Source organism: Phaethon aethereus (assembly GCF_964289735.1).
Source record: "Phaethon aethereus genome assembly, chromosome: 18".
NCBI lineage: Eukaryota > Metazoa > Chordata > Aves > Phaethontiformes > Phaethontidae > Phaethon > Phaethon aethereus.
In genome coordinates, this window is record NC_138594.1 from 10,109,225 (window position 1) to 10,131,503 (window position 22,279).

The following is a 22,279-nucleotide window of genomic DNA, read 5'->3' on the forward strand; positions in this document are numbered from 1 at the left end:
CTACCAAATTGTAATTATTTAACACAAGTGCCTCCCAATAGCCTCACAGGAGGTGAGAAAAAAGTCAAAAACAAGGGCTGAGGCGGCAGGAGGCCACTCCGGGCGGGAAGACGAACGTCACCGTGCGCCCTCCCGCTCCCCTGGCACCTCTCTTCAGAAACTCAGGAACCACCTCGGAGGGAGGCAGCTCTGAAGCCCGAGGGGGGCCTAAGCTTTTACATTTTTAATATTAGGCCCTCTTTCTTAACAGCGACAAAGTGCTAGAGCAAACCAGTAAAGAGTACTATTGTTTCTGAAAAAGCGAAAAAGCTCCCCAACACGCCGGGGGAAGCGCGAGCTAGCCAGGCTCTCTCAGAGCCTTACCTCCTGCGGCCCGGTGCCCCCTCAGCGATTCCCTCCTCAGCCGCTCTGGGCAGCAGCCCCACCCACAGCCCTCGGCACAGCTCCGCCCACCCTCGCGCGCAACCCGTCGGAGCAGCACGTGCCCCCGGGTTTGTATTCTATTGGGCGAGACAAAGAGGGGCGGGGTGCTGGGCGGCGGTCACTAGATAAAGCAGAGCGAGGGGAACATCCGGTCTTTCTAACAGCGCAGCGATGCGAGGTGAGTGCTGGTGGTGGAAGGGGGGTGGGGGCCTAGGCGGCCGGGCAGCGCTGATGTCTCTTGACACGTGTTAGACTGCTGACATGCATGAAGCAAACCTACCACTGAGCGCCCAGACTGCCGCCCACCCCGCGGGGCGGCTGCGGTACACCGCGTCTGTAACCTTCCCTTTTTCCTCCGTGCCTTGCAGGGCCCGCGTGGCGACCGACGGGGAGCGGCCTGGTAAATAAAGCTGTGTGCACCCTGTGAACGTGTCCGGCTGGTTCTTGCGCGCGCGTCAGTCCGTGCCCCGCACTGCCTTTGACCCGGCGGGGTGCCCTGCCCGCGGCGCCGCTGGCCAAGCTGTAGTGCTAGAGCGAAGCGCTTGTTCATAACTGGGGCTGCTCGGCCCGATCCGGGTGGCGCTTTTAAAAGCAAGCGACAGCTCGTGTCGGCGAGCCCTGCTGGCCTACCGGAGCAGCGGGCGGCGGCCGCCGCCGCACAACATGGCGCCGCAGCCGGGCGGGGAGGAGGTAGCGGCAGCTGCTGGCGCAGAGGCGGTGCCGTGCTCGAGAACGAGGGCCAGGGTGAGCGGGCCTTGCCGGAATGGGAGCCCGCGGCTCCGGTACTTGACGTGTTAGTACGTACTTAACCTTGTCATCAGGTTAAGTAAGCAAAAGTTTAGATTAAACTAGGTAAAAACATAATGTAACACCACCCTCCTCCCCTGAAATTATATCAAAATGGAAGTGCAGTGAATTTTTGGCAAAGTATTTTGTGTCTTACTAGATGACATTACAGCCACCTGAAGTTAACAAGGAGTTTAAGGACTAAGCACCAGCAAGCCTGATAATGTTGAGTTTGCACCCAGAAAAGCTAGTCATGATGAGCATCCACGAGATGTTTGACTATGACATGATTTTACATTCAAAAACTGTTTAAAACTTAAACCACATTGGTTCTAAGTTCACAGAGGTGAAATGTTCTCCTCTGAGACAAAAGTTCCTGCAGTATGTCCTCAAGTGTAAAGGATTGAGCACAGGGAGCTGTACTGGGGTTCAATAGAGGTTACAAGCCCCTAAGGGTCTCTTTCATTACTATTTTGTAGAATGCATGCCTCATACCATATAGTTTTGTAATACTCATTTATCTAAAGCATGCAAGTATCAGGGTGAAAGAGGAGCCAGGTTACTCTGCTGTATTAGTGGATGCAGCATGACTTTAGCCCATCCTAGACCACTGCACTAGTTTTTTCCCCAAAGTAGTTCAGGGTTTGGTTTGTAAAGAGGACTTGGAACAAGTAGCAAGTCCTGGGATTCCTGCCTAGCCATTCCAGGAGTAGAGCACCTGGGTGTAGGTGACAGCTCTTAAAAGTACCCAGTGCTGGGAGTCCTTTACACACAGCAAAAGAGAACTTGGAAACAAAATGGGAATTTGACTCCAGTGATCTAAGCTGCAGCTATTTACAGGGCCTCAACTCCTTCCATCTGTCCTGCAGGCAGAGAAGCTGGAGTTACACAGTGTTTGCTGTATATAGAAAAGTTACAGCTATACCCACACCCGTGTCAGGATTGCACATGTAGTAGCAGAATCTAGGAAGACTGTAAAAGATGCTTAAGCTCAGAGAGGGTTTTGCCACAAAACTACTACAGAGAATAGTACATGCCACCTCTGTTCTGTAATTCCCAGTAGTCATTTCAAGGTTTTCAGAGGTACAAAATGAAAAAAAAAAAACTTTTAAAGCATGTTCTACATGTGAATACTAACTGCTGCAGTGAAATTGATGTTCTTTTCACTACAGTAAAATTACTCAATTTAAGCTTTTCCTTTTGAAACAACTTGCAGAAGATAGTGGCTAAACACTATGTAGAAATAAATTTTAACTGAATAATTGACATGGGATAAATTTATTTAATAAAACAAAGCAAGCAGATTGTAGTTGCCCACAGTTTATGAAGTGCAATATGACAATCGTGTGTAATAAGTCTAAATCTGTTTACACATTAGTGCATCTAGTCCTTTGACTTTAGTTATTGCACATAGAAATTAAATCATATAAAAGACCTGCGTACAAGACATGCAGACTTCATGAAAGGCAAATAATGCCTACATAATCAGAGCAAACCCCAGAATATACACAGCCTGGAATGGTCAAGGAGGAGTTCAGGTAACAAATATAACCTACTAATATTTCAATTAAAGGTAACCAAAATAGGTGTTCAAATATAGAATTAATTTTAAATATATTAAATGCTAGTTTTATTTTATGTTTCAGGCAAGGTGCTGTTTAAAAAACCTTCATTATAATAGCTTCATTTAGAGATGGTAAATCATCAAGTTACACATGGAAATTTTGATCTACATCAAATGTGACAACACAATGTACAAAAAAGTTCTTAAAAAATTACTTCTAAAAAAAAGCAAATCATGTTATAAAAGGAGAGCCAAAACTCACCTTCTTTGTAAACTAAAACATTTTCTGACATCCATGAACAGTTGGCAACACTGAGTATCAGAAAAATATTACATGTGTTAAATAGTGGATATGTAGTGTTCAAATATTGAATTTACTGCATACATTTAGTCTTGAATCATTACACCAGATAGAAATAAAAGGCAGTTCCCCCTCCTCCCCTTAGTTTTGGCCATTAATTAGCAGAAACAGTCTTAATTACATCACGATCAGCTTGAATAACTGCAATGCTTGAACTCCTATTCCACAAAGTTCAAAAAAAACAATGCATGGGTGTCAAAATCTTTCAGTCACAGCTGTTTTCACAAACATCAAGCAAGTTGATGTCTGGAGCTGCAACAGCTGTAACGTGAGAATTCGGTCCCATGCGTTGCATGTAAACGCAGTGCAATGGAAAAGACTCACAGCAACAAACTCTCCTATAAGAAAAAACTTGGTGTTTCATTTTAGCAAGAGGCTCTATAGAGAGTAGGCTAAGTACTTCTGGTCATGTGCAGTATTAGACATTTTATGTGTGTGCTCATGTCTTTATAAACATTCAGAATTAATCATGAACCAAGGTGATTGTACCTCACTATAAGGCGGCTTGCTATGGTTTGGTCTCATGGCTTTACCGACTTTTTTCTCCTCATTTACAAAAATCTGACAGTCCCACCTTCAGTGATAGTTGTGTGTTTTATGGCTACTTGCTTCCCCAAAAAAGCACAAGTTCTGTATGAAAAAAAAATAATATGTATATACTACACTGAATCACAATATTACCTATACATCCAATTTACATTCTTTTATCCTGAAAGCATTTCATATTTCGATTGCTTGACACAAGCTATTGACTGCAGAAGTGAAAGAACATAAAACAGTTCATTCTACACCTCCAACTGCCTGAGAAAGAAAAATATTCTTCCAGTTCTATAAATTCATTCCTTATTTAGGATTTTTTCCATTTGGCACGCAGTTCCTTTGCTGCCAAACAACCTTTCAACGCTTTAATGCACATTAACATAGCATGAAAACATAAGCTGAACAAAAGGTGTGTCAACAAGCTCCTTGATCTATTACAGTTAGGTTCCTCCTCCCTCCCCCAAAGAACAGGTCATCTTAGCCTCTGAGTTAAAATCCTGATGGCAGCCAGTACAAAAATAAATCAACTGCTTAATGGAATGAAACTTCATGTAGCTGAAGTACACAGGAACAGTAACCAGGCAAGTGAGCACAAAGGTATGGTTATAGGCAGTCCTTGGGGGGGTGGGGGAAGGTGGCACAAGTTAAGGATGAGAACTACAGCACAGTTTATAAAACCATGAGAATAACTTTTATAATACTGTAAACTGCAAGAATCTTCACATGTCACGGTTGATCAGGGGCCTCCAGATCTTTAGGAGGGCATGTAGAGGAGCGAGGATCCATGGCTGAGTGCATTAAAGGAATATAAACATCATCCATGTTTGGCATGACAAAGACTTTCTGTGAAAAAGATGCAATTAAGTCAAGTTACGTTTCATACACTACTTGAAACCTTAGTTTTCTGATTTGTTTAGTTAAAAAAATGCAACAAATTTCCAGATAAAAGGTTCCTGAGTTCAGCATTATTTGAGTCAATGCTCGTACTGAAGCCCTACAGCATCCGCTAACTAAAGCCATTTAGTTGTGCTGCAGTTGTAAGATGAAGCTCAGAAACATGAAGATCTTTGCTCTTTCTGTTAAATTGAAATAGCACTACAGGAAACATACCAACTTTTCTTAACTCTGCCACTTTCTCAGCTCTTGCCCATATACTTTCAATCTGTACTTTCAAGGAAATAAGCAGGTTTGATTTCCAGATGACTGTACAGGTTGGGGTCTGGAATTAATCTGATCAGTAAGCTGTTTTCGTATCTGACAAGTATTTGTAAGTTTGGAGGATTTTTCCTATTGTGCACTATGTGATTTTTAAAAATAATTATATTTTAAAGGAAGTAGTAACAGGACTCCTTACTGCCTCATCTGTTCTTAATTTTAGACAATTGCTTGGCCCTCTATCATCTAAGAACACGTAGGATCATGTTTTTATTCAAGTACTACGAATTCTGACACAGTACCTATTTTCAGCTATTGTCATTCTGATAAGTGCTAAAACAGATTTCCATCCAGGTCTGCACATGGTCTTGAGACCATCCCTGAAGTCAGTTTCAGCTGAATTCTTAACATCCTTTCCACTGAACAGGAGCAGTGGAGGACACCAACTATTCATGAATGAAATAGGGGACATGCAAAAATTAAAAACCCCACCCCTCTAATAGACCAAAACTATCATTACTGAAATGAAAATGTAAAGGAAACACACCTGAAACTCTTGTTCTAGTTTCTTCTCTATCCAGTCAGTTACATGAACCAGAGTCACTTCTCTCTCACCAAGTTTTGGCCGAGCTTTTAACTCCAGGTAGGGAGGTCTTCTAAAGCCATACCTTAGGAGAGTACACAGAACAGGTTTTATTATAAACACTCCAATGAAGCATACGCTTAAATGTGCTGACTGTCAATGTTCTCTTAATAGCAGTTCCTACTTCATTTACAAGTAGTTTGTGTTGCACTTCTTCCAGAACTCACTTCAGCTACACTTTACCTTTTTTTTAGCTGCAATCCCTTAGGTAGCACCCACCTGAAACACTGCCCAGTTCTGCAGTAAGTTCCTCTTACCATATTCTGTCAGTAGGTGGAGGTGGAATGTTAATTACTAGTGTTCCTCTGCACTCTTGTACTTCAACTGTTAGCAGCAATGGAGTATTGGAGACTTCTTCAATTTTCTTCTTAATAAACTCAGTCTCTGTTGCTTTCTGAAAGTATTTTGACTTAGTAATTTTATCCACAATTCTCATGATCTTACTTGTCCGGTGTCCTCCAACGTACCTTTAAATAGAGAACAGAAAAAGAACACATCAAAGTAATTTTCTTAAACCTATTGTTTGCTAAGACACCCATTGATTTCCTATTAAATCATTACAGTTTCTGATATAAAAATTCTAAAGAGATACATATTCACATGTCCAAGCAGTACCTACCACAGCTTGCACGCAGCAGCTGTACTCAGTCAGCTATAAGTGTCTGGCAGAAATCCTGTCCAGTCTGAACACTCCTTCTTCCCAGATGGCATTGCAAATGCAACAATTCTTAAAATTGCAAATATGCTTAAATCATTTATACCACCAAGCTGGCATGAGAAGTGACAATCTATTACCGTTCTAACAAAATTGTCAAGACTTGGATGCACTGGGACACATGCACGTATCAGCATAGAAGGCCCAACCATTCTGTCTAATCTATTTAACAATGTGTGTCAAACAAAAAGGTTCTCACTTCAAGGTACTGTAGCATTTATGATGAGTATAAAGGTGGTGAAAAAGAAGAGGAAGGTGATTTTAGCAGTAGATGGGATGATATTCCAAAAATGATTAACTATGCCCGCAAGAAGCAGCTACTTTTCCTGGCAACAGTGTCAGGCGGCATCCTAGCTTTTTAAAACAGATGCTTTAAGGACTGAATGTGTCTTTTCTCATACCTATCCCATTTCAGAAACACACACTCCAAGAATACCATGTTCGATATTTTCACACACTATATTACACCTAATTGAGGCTCTTGATGTTATGTAGCAGAGATAGCCCTGCTAAGGAAATAACATTTTCCTAGCCCGCAAAAAATTTGTGTTTATCCAGCCTCTTACAGAACTTTTTCCTTAGCATAAGACAAGAAACTCCTCAGATGACATAAAAGGGGTGAATTAATTTCAACTTTGAGATTCTACACTAGCTGTAACTTTACCCAGATAAAGTACATACTTTCTCATGAGATTCTATAGTGATAGTATTGCAGATTTTCAAAAGTTGCAAGGAAATTCTTTCAGTATTCTACTTAGAAATTCTTTGTTCTCCCTTTTTGTCCTTATGAGTTCTTTATATGATCTGTATTTTTTTTAAAGATATGAAATACATCTATTGAAATAATGCCAACAATTCAACATGTAGTTTTCAAAAGTTTTTAGGAGTAACACTCCAAGGAAACTCTCTTGAACATTTTGAATATGTCATGGAGCCTTTTGGTATATTCACTGTAAAATCACCGAGATGTGTTCAGACATAGAAAACATCGTGATTGTCTGAGACATTTCAATGCTACTACAGATTCCTCATTTCATGGCATAATTTCAATCAGATGTAAGAAGCAAAAAAAAAAAAAAAGAAAAAAAATCAGAACAGCAGCCAAAACAAGGAATGATATGGCAAAACTGACATTAGGAAATTTTCTTTACAATTCTTGCACAGCGTCAGAGGGCAGTATTGCATAGCCCAGACACTCAAAGCCCTTCAAGGGGAAGAGAAAAAAAAAAAAAAAAAAAGAAGAAAACAAACCACAAAACCCCAAGCAAGAAAGCTAGGCTTGAATAGCTAGGCTTGAATAACAGTCGTTTTCTTAAAGAAAAAAACACAGTGGAAATAAGGACCAGGAGGATCAGCATGGGTATGATACTGTATACAAAGTATTTCAATTTCACACATAAAATCCTGTTCTTGACCCTGCTACCAGGCAAGACATGCAGGGGAAGGTCCTCACAGGTTCTCTGGCCCAAAGACTTGGTGCTCTCTATCGTCTAATAGGGAAGCAATTAGGTGTCAAATGGAGCACTGTACAGGTCACTCTGTGGAAGTGCTGTATGGTGAACAATGCTCTCAGCATGGAAAAAACACTCGGCAGAGCAGCTTCCTTTCAATTGTAGTACATGGCCTGATGGCTGCTCTTTGCTCTAGAAATGGGTGAGTTGTGTTTGCTTAATTGCTTGGACAAACTCACACTCTGACGTCCTGTATAACAATGAGCATTATAGGACTGGACCAAGAGACCAGTTACACCAAGTCTGGAAATGCAGCGAGGAGGAAAGGATTAACAAACACTATGCAGACAGCTCACCCTTCCGCTCCTGGAGTCACCTGCTTCTCTCCTGCCAATTCAGGACCATCATCCTCTTCCGAAGACCCAGCGCTGGAGGATTCCTCATCACTGTCTGCAAGACAATATGCCCTTGGCCTGAAACTGAAACAATGCAATTTCCAGGTCAAATGTAGTATTCTTAAATAGCTATTCATTATGTACAGCTTTGACTGACATTCCATGTATTTCTACTGGAGACTCTGAAATATCCCGTTTTGTTGTTTTTTTTTTTTATATAAACTCTATCTAAAAGAACAAACCCAAAACCAGTCTGAAGCCAGTCTGTCAGAACTAGCTTCAAGGCAGAAAATTTGTCTTCTCCAGTGGAATGTAATCCTGCATACAAGAGGATGGCAGCGGAATGGCTACTCTACATACTCAAATCAAATGTGGAAATGATTTGAAATACATTTGAAAGCATCTCTATTGCTGCTCATGGCTTTCCATGAAGTTGAGCAGCATGTAGGCCGTACAGGATTTTTTTTGTTTGTTTTTAAAACTCTGAAAAAGACATGCTTTTAAATTGAAAGGTAAGAACATGAGATTCTGTCTCACACTAAAACAAACACAGGACTCCAACTTAAAATGACATCATCTACCAAGTGAATCCTAGAATCCCTCAGAATGTTAACTGAGGTGCTAACACATATACCTTATCTTCACAGCACTTTTAACCCAAGTCCATAAATTCCATTTTGTCTACTCGCACACACAGGTGGTTTTTGCGTCGTAGATGTTATCTCCAGCAGTGGTAACACATGCAAAGCACAACAGAATCAGATCGTTGTCATCTGCCTCCAAAAGGAAACGCACAATGCTCACACTGGCAGAGTGAGGTTGCCTCAAACTAGCAATTCACCTTACTGTAGCTACAGTGTGTCATCACTTACCAATTTTGTGTAGAAAAAAGGCAGTTTTATTAACAGAAGAAGTCTAACATAACCCTGGGAAGTAACATTTCTTAAGTGTTTTGCGTAGAGGTACTTTTGTCCCATACAAATTTAGGCTATAACCTCAATTTAGTATCTTTGCTGGAAATGTTCCTTTCCCTACTATATTGGTAGGGAAACCGACCCTCGGGCTTGTGAATTTTTAAACTCCTCTGACACAGTGAATGATGTTTACAGGATTTAAGGATTTGTTTTGTTTTTTTTTCTGAAGCGAGTCCAAGATGGAATAAGGCAAAGAATGTCATGGGGAGAAGGGGGAAAAAAAGTGAAGTAATAAAATCAAACAAGTGCTGCTCTTAGGGTACAAAATATCACACCATAGTAACAGTTTCCTAGACTTTAACTATGGAAGAATTTATGTACACAATCACAGAAAAAAATTCAAATCTTTTAAACAGATTAAAATTACGGAAGGATACACTTCACTATTAACTGATCTCTACCAAATGCAAGAGCTTGAAATAGTTACACAACACAAGCTTCGAAAGTACATGATTTTAGCCCTAGGGACTATACCCAGGACTGTAATATTCTACTGCTTGTTCAGAATACAGTTTATTGCTGCGTTTTCTTTCTTTTTGTGTGTGTGTTCTTGGAAATTTATTTGAAGCATTTAATAACCTCACACAGGGCATGGACTGAGGCTACTGCCTGCTATTCTGTTCATAGAACAAACTGTTAGTTGCTGCATGAAGTCCTAATGTAAAAGGACAATTCAAGTACAGCTCAGGGTGCACAACACTCCTTCCTAACTGCCTATTTAAGAGCTGGAGCAGTAATCCCATGACCTCTCTACACTGAAGAATTTGCTACCCAGGCTATGGAATCAGAATCATAAACCTCTTCTTACCCAGAGATGCATTTGGTACCGGCAGAAGAGTGAAGCAGCACATCGAACTGAACTACCTCCCTGAGGACTTAGGGAGTGGTGGATGGTTCATGTCGCTGGCCCAAACAGCAATGCTGGAGCTGTCTCTCAGTGACTAAGTTCATGTTTTTAGGTCAGATTCAAACTACATATCTACTTGGGTGTCACCTCACTTCACTTTCCTGTGCACATCATACTACCCAGTTCCAAGCATGCCCAGTGCATTTTCAAGGCTCTCAAAGGTGTCACCTTCTTACAAGAAGGTGTTTTATTTGCCTAGGTAATGGAACCCTCTGAAAAGCCTCCACAAGCATGCACCGACTGGCTAAGACCACAAGATTTCCTCGCATTAAACAAAGCAACAATAAATAACCTTGAGTGAGATTTCAGGGGATCTCTGCATACAATGGACCATTTATACGACACAAGCATTGGCAGAAAAACACTTTGGGGCTACAGTATTGTTCCTGAGCAGATTGCACAGTATTTTATGCATTGCCACTTGTCAGTTTGCTTTTACATGGTACAACATAGCAAAAAGGACTGATGGGGTAAGAAACTGCCGTAAATTTGGGTTAGCCTGCATTTGCCTAAGCTCTGGTATGGTAGAACCTCCTACTGTATTAATTTTATAAAATTGGCAATTAAATAGTTTTCCACCCTTTTTTGAGAGCTACATTTTCCTGGGAGTGCAAGCCAGCATTATCAAACTGTGTAAGAGCACGCTTCACTTCTATTTCAAAGAGTAATGCAGCAGTGATAGAATAACTGCAACATTGAACCATTTGTCTCACTTTACACTGATGATATCCAAGGACAGTTAAAACTCAGTGCTGTTTCCCCCACCCTCCTCTTTCTGGGTGAGTAGAGGCCTTTCTTAAATGAGACTGTGGTTACTGCATCTCAAGGGGCGGTTTGTTCTAGGCTCTTAAGGGATAGAAATGAGCGTAAGCAACCGACATGCATCGCTTACAGACAATATGATTGTAGATGCAAGCGCATGCAGAATAGCTTGATTTGTTACAGTGATTGTCAACTCCTAATTAAAAAAAACAGTAAAATTAACTAACACAATGGAAAGCATAGATGAGAATCATCAAACTGTTCTATACTTAAGAGTCTTTAATTTGTTTGTTTGTTTATAATATCCATTGTATTTAAGAAAAAAACCCAACAATAAAAGCAACCAAAAAACCCTCATTCCAACTAGAATACATTAGACTGCTCTTTACCCAAAGCCGGCATGGTACCCGGCCCTGAGCATGTCAAACGTCTCGGCCATGTGCAGGGAGAAATACAGTTAATGGTTCTACCTTCACGTAATTGGTTGCTTAGCTACAGACATTTACATTTGCGTTGCTGGGGGCCTAGTGCTCAGCTAGAATCAAGCTGATTTTTAAATATTAAATCGATGCGTTCACTAATTATTCCTGAGGCCATTCTTGCACTGGACAGATATAAAAATACACAAAGAAAATCCTGAAGGGATAAGGAAGAAAAACAAGAATTTGATTTGTACAGACGTTTCCTTCTCTACCCCCCATTTTTGGGGCTGACAAGATTAAAGGGATTTTTCAAAGATCACACCTACCAATTATACTGATGTAAATTCAGAAGTATTTATTTCAAGCAGTGGCAACGAGAATCTAGGTCGATTTTAAATTCCCTGAATTCCTACCAGTGTATGAGATCATTCAGCCATTAGTTTTTTCACATTTATTTTCTTGTCATGACTGCACTGTAACATAGTGCTGCTGTAAGTATTACTTCAGGATCTCTCAGAGTAAATGGTCAAAGCTACAACACGAGTATACAAAGCATCTAGTATCTTAATTCTGAAAGACAACAACATTTTATTCATATCTAAACAAATGGCCAGATTTAGAAAATATTTTCTTGATTTGTTGGCAGTGGTTGTACACTAAATCAGAGACCATCTACTGTTCAGGGACTGCAGATTTCTTACGTACAAAGAGAATACGGCACAAAGGGAAGCAACACTCCACAGCTGACGGGATGGATATGTGACACGTGTCACTCATCAGGTTAATATAAATGGACAGATTGACGAAATTCAAACATCATAAAAGCGACAGGGGAAGCACAAATACAAGTTAGGTAAGTTACAGTATGTGTATTTTCTAATTAGTTCATCTATAACACTTAGACACAGCAGGTAAATAGAAGTGAGGAAAACTGGAGACTAAAGTAGGGGTGTGATTATTCCCATGATGCAATAAAGCTATTGAAAAAGTATCTACGTAACAATTACAGCCTGTTTACCTTCCACAGATTTTTACTATTACATGGTTTGCAAACCATGCTGTAGTGGCATGTTACACGTGTCTATCTCTGTACCTGCTTGTGTGTATCTCCGATACTTAAGTCTTACTGGCTAAGACCCCAAATCAAGCATAAGACAAAACTAAATTTTAGTCACAGAACATTTTAAAATCCTACTAAAATATTTATTTTTTTTTAAATGATAGTACTACAAAAGTCTTTTGTTAAGACAATTATCAGTGGTGTAATCAGACGTTAAAGTTGCACAGAAAGGCCATGTTCTACACTCACACGTATGCAACCCCCCTGACCCCTTTCAATCTATTGCAGAGCCAGAGCTGTGTATACGCAAGGCAAAAATCTCACTTTTTCACTATGAAAGCTCTCACTTGATTCTACCATTGTAATACCTTACCCCTCTTTGCCGATCTCTCCAACTTTAAGCGCTTCACCAAGCGGCTCTTTACCAAGTTTGGTCAAGTTCATCTTTGTCTCTAGGGTCATTAGAAAAGATCCATTGTAGGACATTTCCAAATCAATCCAAAGTCCTGAAATTAACAAAAACCAACAACAACAACAACGATGTCACTTTTAAGAATAGTCACAATCACTTTATTTTAATGTCAAGCCAAAACTCATTTTAAGAAGTCTATACACCACACTTCTTCCAAAGAGAAAAACTACTTCTTGGTCAACTGATTATGCCATTAATTCGCAAATAATTAAAAACTAATCAAAGCAAGTTTTCTGTTTGCATTAAGCTTAATGGAACAAAGTTGAATGTTCAAATATGAATCAAAGCCACACTGAAAGACAGACCAGTGAGTACGGTTAATGATCTAAAAACAACAACACCAAAAAAAAAAGTGTGATTTATGCACACCTAAAGTGCTTAAGAGATCGAAATTGAGATAAAGAAAATAGAATACAATCAGGAATTCACTTCAAAACTATTTACAGTACTGCTCCAAGCCAAACAGTAATGGGGATGCTCCTCTCTATTACCTATGCTGTCCAAACAAGGCAAAACTTGAAACCCCAGAGCAATATTGCTTGTCACACATCTCAACCTGCAGTCTCTTTTGCTTTTTGACAATGGAGTATCGAAAAAGTACAAAGGAGTTCACTAACTCAGCTATAAGCACTCTTATGACTCAGAGCAAACAGGGTCATTACTTGGAACAATTCTAGACATATAGTATTAAGTTAAATCCTATTGTTTGGGCAGTCTATTTTCTTACCACAGTGACATAAAGAATTGTCTTGGGAATAACTGCAAGATTAGGTCCTGCCTCTTAAGTGACAGCCTGCAGTCCCACTGATTAAAAAAAGCTGTAGGGTATTTGTGATCCAGAAATTAGAAATCAGATGGCACTAAGCACAGATTATGCATCTTCCTTTTCCAGACGTTGCAGCTGCATACAATATGCCCTGCCAGTATCTGGCACATCAACTACTAATGCATTCTACTTTTATTTACTTATTCAGAAGCAATTAATGGTAACTACTCTTCGGGCTTGATTGATCTAGAAAAGATACACTTTTTCAGTTAAAGAACAACTGTTTTCTTTTCTGCAAAAACATGTCAGAAGAATGGCATTGCCCCCAGTCCCACGCATTTATGTTTACAGAAATACACACAGCTCCCAAAGACCAGGTCATTGACACACTGTGAGATTACATGAGGGAAGCAGTACTGAAGGCAAGATGCTTCTTTACTAGCCCAAATTACTCTTTTCCATAATACAGTTTTTCTAATGCTGTTCTAAAACAAAAGAACTCAAACACAAGCTTATACAGACTTTTTCCTCTTTACAGTAAATGAAGCAGCAGTAGGATAATCAGAAAGAAAACAGCTAAACAAACCTTTTGGATAACTAATGAATCAGCATGCTTCAAGCATCAATATTGTTTTAACAGATCAAATTAAGCAAAAGATGTCATTACCAAGAGAGAAAATTCCTCTTGGCTAGAAGAAGTTCATACGCATTTTCTGGAGGGAAAAAGGGAGGTAGGAAAAGGAGAGGGGGTGAAGAATTGGGCCCATTTATAATTTATTCAGAGTTATCTGGTTCCTTAGCCTTGACAGAAGTACAGTAAATACTACAGCATATGCTGTCACCCAAATGGGACTGTATTAACAGAAACAAGATTTTTTTTTCCCTAACATAGTCTGTTAACAAACTTAGTTACTTAGAGGAGCCATATAATAAAAAAATTTTTTCCTCATAATCAAGCACCGGTAAAAAAGTATGAATGAAACAAAGCATATCAGAATTAGTAACTGCATTTTAAAGCCTCACAAAAGGCTGCCTCAAATGACTGATTGACTCAGTTTAAAAAAATAAATTCTTTAAAATGTTCATTCTGGATACTAGCCTGAAGCTTTAGTATTTTTTTCTTCCCCCATGTGTGGTTTATTCATAGGTCAACTTACCAACAAATACATTTATCCCTAAGAAAACAAGCATTTCCAATCATCATTATTCATTTATGTCCTTTTAAGTACAATAGCAAAATAACTTATTTCAGCAATTATTCACTGCAAACTCTTAAAAACCCAAATACTAAGAGTTCACATGTCATTCAACAATATGAAAGAAGTTACAAGGATTACAAATTCCACCATAAATGTTTGCTTCTCGCAGTTTAACTGAAAAAGTTGTTCTCACTGCTGTCGTCGGCAACTAATTGAAGCCAAGTGTTCAGCAAGTATCCTAAATCCCATCTCATGACTCAGAAACACAGTCTTCGGTTAAAACTAATGTTATGAGAACTGAGAAAGGAATTCAAAAAATGTTTCAATCTAGGCAAAAGGAAACACTCTGACAAGAACCTCAAAGCATAAGTTCATTTAAAAACAAACCACGAAACCACTTAGCAAGTATCATGCATGTAACGATTTTAAGAAATTTTCACTTTGTTTTCTGTAACTCAATATAAAATTTCTACCAACAGTGAAGCCACTTTGCTACTGGGAACAGTAGAGGATGTCCTAAGTACTGTGGAGAACCTGCTGTCCCAGGCAGGAAGCATATGACAAGAAGCAGCAATATGTTTTAGTACCCGAATACTGACTGCACATGAGCTTATGCTAGCTATTCAAATTTTATTTCTCTTAAAAGACAGTTTTTGTTCCTCATGGCAACAACTTACTTTGTTTATAAAGCTCAGTGAAAAATATACTTTCAAGAAGTTGAGAGCGAAGTACCCAGTGTTTTATAGATAAGGCTTTTCCCCAGAGTTGCAAGTCTCAAGTGAGATAAGGGCAAACAATAGTTGGATACAACAGGCAGCATTAGTTAACATGTTATGTTTGTCCAAGAGAATTTTAATAATTCCCCAAAGTCTGTTTTGTTTACACTTTTATGAGGGCAAGGTTAGAGATTACTAACATTCTTAGGTTTTCAATCAGTGGTTTGAGTGGGACAACATTTTTAATACTAGTGATAAAGTTTATTTATTTCCTCCAAAATTTCATGCGTCTGGTATTCTCACAAAAGTCTGATGATAACTGTTCATCTGAGTTGGAGAAGAGCATGGTAGTAAGAGTGGCAGACAAACTACATCAAACTGGCATCAAAACTACAGTTAAATAAACCTTAAAAACCTTCAAAAGACCAGGTCCAAACTATATAATATGAGCAAAGATGAAGCCTAAATTGCTTCTGAGCAGAAACTGGCTCATTATCTAATACTGTGCACTGCTGAATTCTATCACAACTTCCACATCCTGGGGAGCCACTGTTGCTTGACCTTTAAGAACAGTGAGCGGAACCAAGATCTTGAGAAGACCCCAGTGAACAGAACCCCCTCTCAAACCCGCCCAGTTCAGCACTGCAATCTCCTCCAACCAGCACTGCAACAAAGGACATGGTACTGTATACCTGCTGTGTGTTCAATACCCTCATGCTCTGAGAAGACGTAAAGAAACACAATAGTCTGTTCCTCACTTAGAAACACTGCACAGGAGAGCTAGTGAAGATTAATCCTCTTACGATTTTCAGCTAGTTACCTGCTCAAACTTTGCTCTGTCCTCATTTGTTGTTATTGTTCTAAATATGCTACTGAGACTTGTTGCAGTTCGGCTCATCGCTGGCCTGTAATTAAATTCCTACCATCTCACTACCAGTTTATTGGTTTTAGCATCATCTAGAAATTATTTTGATACCTTCATCAAACAATGAAGTGAATGAATGAATAGCAGTTTAAAACAAAAATAAGTCATTTGCCATGCAATCCATAGGTGCACAACAACAGGTCCTCCAAGGAAATATCTCCCTTTAGACCAATTAGAAACTTCTCCACCTTGTGTTAAGTAATTGTCTTTCACTTCTCCAGCCCACTGAAACAACATGGTAACTAAAGGAACGAATGGAGTGAGAGGAGACAAGTTAAGAAACCCTTAATACACTCAGAAACAATTTAAAACTGCTCTGATTACACGTCTTAGAAGAAAGATGGCATCTACCTCTCCTCAGCATGTAGAACAAATACTTCTAAGCTAAAAAACTTTAACCGAAGTTTGTCCTTTTGTGAAACTACTTAAGTGACAAGAGTATCCTCAAATGTACTCCTGTGACCAAAGGCAAGCCAGAAACAGCAAAGAAAGAAACACAGTTCTGATTCATAAAGCTGTAGTATGAAAGTCATTCAGCTTAGAAAAAAATCCATATTTAATATTAAAGACATAAAATGATGCTGTATTTTTGAAGTTTCTTTTCAAAGCAACACTGTATTCTTGTTTTCTGAGTTTTAAAACTGTATTTTCTTGATCACTGTTTTCAGAACAGGGCAACTTCTCTTGAAGAGAGACATATCTGTTTTCTGCTATGGTACAGAATCAGATCTGTCTTGAGCAGATGTACTTTGCTCTCTGTAGTCCATGACACAGTACCAGATACAGGTCTGCATCTCTGTTGCATGCAAATTGTAGTTTCTGTTCAGTAATTCTTGCCAAGTGAAAGACACAATCGTATTTCCATATCTATAGAATTATGTTCATACCAAGCCTGATGCTACTACTATTGGAGATAGAGACCACTCAGTAGCTCCTCAGAGTAAGCCCTTATTAAGTATACCTTCCTCTGATTAAAACACCCATAAGATAAACAGATCAAAATTCTGTTCTCCACAGGTACGAAGGCATGAACCTGGCAAAACCAGAAGAGGAAGCACGTATTTTACCTCTGTGATCAACAGAAGGTTTGAAGGCTTGAAGGATCTTCGGCACTGCTATCCCCATGTCAAGCTCAGTTAAAGTTAGTTCATTCATGAAGTACGGCAGCTAAAAGAACAGAATGTAAAAATCAAATCCATGTTATGAAACTAAAAATCATTGCTTCCTAAGAGAAGAAAGGTCATTAAACTTAAGGAATGGCTTGAGCTGAAAAGTCACCAGTGAAAGAACAAAAATACCATTACACAGGTTTGTTCCCGTTCTAGGATTTTGCAGTTATCAGTTTCAAAATAATATTTTAGGGAGACATTCAGCATTTGAACTTGGAATGTCTTCACAACTATGCTGAAGTTCAGCTGCTGATCTTAAACCTCCAGCATGCTTTTTAGTCAAGGCATGTAAAAAGCTCAAGAATTAAGTGTAAACTCTATTTTACTATGAATAAATAAAGACTGCTTTGAAATTTAAATTCAGTCACATATTTTATAGTTGCAGTTATATCAACGTCTCGGCTATTTTTATCTTTGGCAAATTCTTTCATAGCACATTAGCTTTTAAATCTGTATCATAATGTTAGTATAACAGAGGCACAGAATCATGATGATTTAGGTTCTATTTTCTGTAAGTATTTAGAATTCCTATCAATTAGATCTCCTGTCAACAGACAGTGCTTTAACCTATCAAAAATACATCCATCCCACATTCCCAGTTTTTCCACTTAAACTGTTTTCAATGAGATGTTTGGGTACCCTGCTGTCACAACTGTGGAAACAGCCAGGGCAGAACTAGGTTACTGCTTATTTCCCAAAGCACAAGCAATACTATCTCACAGCTGGTGCTGGCAGCTAAATTTCACAGCTTTTGTCAGCAAGACTACATCTCCCTTTGCCTTTAGGAACAGGCGAACTCCTCCCCAAACATCAGGAGCTAAACAGCCCTGTGATTAACTACTGCTGTTCAGAAGTTACAGAACGGAAAGGGAAGACCCAAAAGTCACTCAAAAGCATCACCCCTCCCTTCACCCTTTGAGCTCAGGCAGTTGATGCACAATTCTAACCAATCACCCCACAAACAGCTCTTCCCCTGACTGTTACTCCCACTGACCTCTCCTGCAAGCCGTGTTTATATGAAGCTAACAGGAGCACATTAGAATTGTGGTTTCCCGATCTCCTCCATCTTAAAGGCAATCTACTACTTCCCAAAGCAGATTTCATAACTTATAAGCAATTCTATTTATCCCTGAAATAAATACAATAATACTTCTACTTTTTACATAAAAACTTCAGACACAAGTAGTTAATCCAGCTGTAGTTCACTTGAAACTGAAGCAGCAAAGCTAACATGTTGAGAGCCTCCTGTGAAATGGATAGCAAAGCTGAACTGGAACTCTGCTTCACATTTATTTACTTGTCTTTTACATACAACTGTGAAGTAAGTGTTTCTTCTACTGTTTTAAAGCTTAAAGACTGTACGTTTGTTTTCCTCCATAAGAAATGTGTAGTGTAAATCTCCAGATTAGTTACCTTTATCTTGCTAAGTTTCATTTGGATCTTCTTTGACACTAGATCAGACCAATACTTTTCTCCTAAAAAATCCCAAAATATTCTTCCAAGCAAAGCATTCACCCAGGCCTCCTGTTCTTCTTCTTCAGCTTCCACGTGGGCATCCGGTAACTGAAAACACAGAGCAGGTTATTCAGCTCTATAACATGGTCAGAAAAGGCCTCATTTACTCTGAGAAGTTCTGTGTTAGAGCCCAGGTTTGCCAAGAACACTAAATGCTCAACACAGCTAGCAGATTTACAACCACATCAGCTGGTGTGACATGAGCTCGCTTGTCATCATCCTGACATGCAACAGAGTGAATAAGACCACACAGATATAGATTCACCTCTGGCAATGAAATGAGAAAGTTGTATGTAACTTAACCTCTGACAGAAACAGCATGTAAGCGCAGAGTGAGCAGACTTAGAAATGTGTCTGTAGCCGAGACGCTCTCTCTTCCCAATAGGATCTAGAAGAACAGCTACTCTTCTTTAGTATTATCAAAAAATAGGAAAGCAAGACCCAATCTTACATCCTTCAATCCCATTCAGAAACATCACAAATAGATGATAAACAAATGCAGTATAGGGAAACAAATTCTTCCTTCCAGTGTTTGTATATGGGATTCAGGAAACCATATTGTTTGCTGCATTAAAGGTTTTGATTACAGTCCAAGAGGATTATGTCTTGGTTTCAAAACACTTGGAGATCTATGTTCAGATGTTGCATCACTGACTACAGATATTAAAGCAAAGGCAGCTGAAATAATTTTGGGTGTGTACATGCTATCACATATTTCATTAAAACCAGGAGGTTTCCATGAAGGAAAGACAACATACTTAATGTCTCTCAGCTGCCTGCAATGAAAGGAGAATTTGCCTTTCACTATTTACAGGCAGAAATCCTGAAGCCAGCAGAAAAGGAGTGCTTTCCAAGAGGAGTCAGGTAGATGCTACAGTTCTGAACACCACTTCTTGGCAATGAGTGCTCCCAGAGGCTGCAGCCTCACGCGGGCAGAATTGCTGGGCTAGTAGCTTCTGCTGTGACGCACGTTTCCTGCCAGCACTGTTCATCTATTTATAGAATGATTTCTGACACGTGCCAGATTCAGCAGCGAATTCATCACTGCTTCGGGCGTTGTCAGAGGCTAGAGTATCTTTTTTTGCTGGGGGCGCACAAGATGTGTTTATTTGCATGCTATCCCATGGCCTCCTGCTCCTTTCTGGACATCGTATGAAAGTCTGGCAACAAAGATGCATGACACAAATTACAGTTTTTAAATTAACGGTAATCATACTTAACGTTAAGGATCCATTTATTAAGAGTGTCGTACTTAATATTAAGGGTCTGTTTATTAAGAGTGATTCAAATGCAGTCCAAGAAGCCAAAGGATCAGTCGGAGCTATAGACATTGTTCACTATTATGCTGCTATGTACTACACATACTAACACATTTAGTAGTGCTTTAAAAGATATTTAAAAAACGGAAACCATACGATCCATCCATCCATGCTTTATGTCTTACTGAGCAAGACTGTCCAAATCAAGCTGTAGTCTATACAAGAACCAATTCCATTTCTGTCCCCAAATCAACCCAAGCAGCAGGTATACTGCAGTAAAAATGGTCCCACTGTTGTCAAAGCCACAGCCAGAGGACCACATCAGGTACATACTAAAGGCAAATTCCTAACCCTGCGCATGGCAACACTGCCATGAGAAGCACTGAAGAGGTTAAGCACTTTCTGAAACACACAACAGAAAACCAGTTCTCAGTTCCAGGGAAAAAAGCACTGCTTCATGTGATCCAGAGTGCGTGAGCGAAGCCAAATGTGGGCTGAAAACAGATTTTATAGTGTACTATCTGTGCTGAAAAACTGCTACAAACAGCATCCAACTTGTACTTGTGTTATATGACAATTCTGCCCCAATCAGGTGCTCAGATGCATGCAGGAATGGTAGACAGCCTTTAGATCCCCACAATCAGCAGAAAATGAAGATCAATTTTACTATAAAGTACTAAAAATTCCACTTAAATGGTTTAAACAAGCCAAACCTCAAAAACATGCTTTTAGTTCAATCTACTTTAGAATATACACCAAAAAATTTAACTTTTTACTACTATTGGGAAGTGAGGTTTGTGGAATTTTGTTTTATTTTTTTGGTTGCTTTGTTTTAATCTTAAGCATAAGATATAAGTTCTTTCGGGACCAATGGTTTTTAGGACACACCTATGCATTACTAATTAAGAAAATCTACGGCCATATTGCCTTCAGCTGTACAATCTTACAGCTGTCTGTACAAGACACCACAAAAGCCAGAAAAAACACAGACATTCTTGGGAGATAAGAAATCAAACTAAATCAATGAAAAACTTGTATGTTACAGTGAGAAGAAACCATGGTCAACAGGGAACTGGCAAGCATGAAAACCCATGTGGACTTTAAAAAAAGTTTAGGTCCAACCTTTAGTTAAAGAAATTAAGTTTTCTTTCTACATAACTAATCTTTAAAGTAGTAGTTAAGAATATAAAATATATCACCACCTCAAATGTATCTTTTGGGGGAAAAGTATTACCTTCTTCACAGCTGTAGGGCTGCTATCTGCACTGAGGACTGGACTACCTGAAGGGCTTTTTTTTTCCTGGGGAACACACTTTGCCATATAAATATTGTAGTCCAGAAGCATTTTCTGCCGCACGTTGCCAGCCAGATCCTTGTGCTTCGGCTGGGATGCAATTTCTTCTGCACTTCCCTTGCTGCTGCTTCGGCTGTGTGTGAGAACTCCAGATTGACTATCAGTTCTACTGTGGGTTGGCAAGATACCTAAATTGAAAGGAATAATACCTGTTTAGCAGAAAAGGAATCTGACAGTCCAATAGCAGTGTATGATCAAACACTAAAAAGGAAAAGTTAGCTTGCAAATATAATTTATTCTGAAAAAAGACCAGAGTAGTGCTTTCTCATTTTGAAGGGTAAAAGTAAATTGCACTACTGTGTGCTTAGGTGGTCCTAAACCCAAATGAGTCAATATTTGGTATGATTCAGCACTCAGCAGGATGTGGGACTGGAAAACTCAGCTGATCAAATAGCATATTTAAATATGGACACTCACATACGTATAACATATGGCAGAATTTCCAACAGCCCTGTTGAGGAATGCCTAAAATAAAAGTCATGTGATTAAAATGTACCTATAACTAAACTTTTTAAAAAAATTTAATTATAGGCTGTTACAATTAAAAGGACTGTCAAAAGCATGTAACTATTAGAATTTTAATTAGCCATTAATTTTGCATTTGCATTTCGAGAAGTTATGTGCCAGAAATAATGATGTTAACCAATTTTTTTTTAAAAGCTTCTCAGAAGATAAAGACAGAAAAGCATGAGTCATTCAGATTTAAAATTATATCAGAGGATGGTTCTAAATTAATATTTCAAACA

The 22,279-nt window shown here is 39.2% G+C and overlaps 1 protein-coding gene across 2 annotated transcripts in view; it reads right to left on the bottom strand.

The window, feature by feature from the left end:
• Positions 1–4,400: 4,400 nt before the first annotated feature.
• The window catches only part of TEX2 (testis expressed 2), a gene marked incomplete at both ends in the record, with an annotated part of 29,578 nt that continues 11,699 nt past the window's right edge, over positions 4,401–22,279 (bottom strand). Inside the window, 8 exons of one of the 2 annotated variants that reach the window (XM_082008186.1) lie at positions 4,401–4,517; positions 5,377–5,497; positions 5,730–5,939; positions 7,995–8,117; positions 12,532–12,664; positions 17,304–17,403; positions 18,819–18,968; positions 21,414–21,661. In XM_082008186.1, coding sequence (XP_081864312.1) covers positions 4,401–4,517; positions 5,377–5,497; positions 5,730–5,939; positions 7,995–8,117; positions 12,532–12,664; positions 17,304–17,403; positions 18,819–18,968; positions 21,414–21,661 — 1,202 coding nt within the window. Of the gene's footprint in view, positions 4,518–5,376; positions 5,498–5,729; positions 5,940–7,994; positions 8,118–12,531; positions 12,665–17,303; positions 17,404–18,818; positions 18,969–21,413; positions 21,683–22,279 lie in introns of both variants that reach the window. The other variant, XM_082008185.1, reaches the window with a different exon arrangement.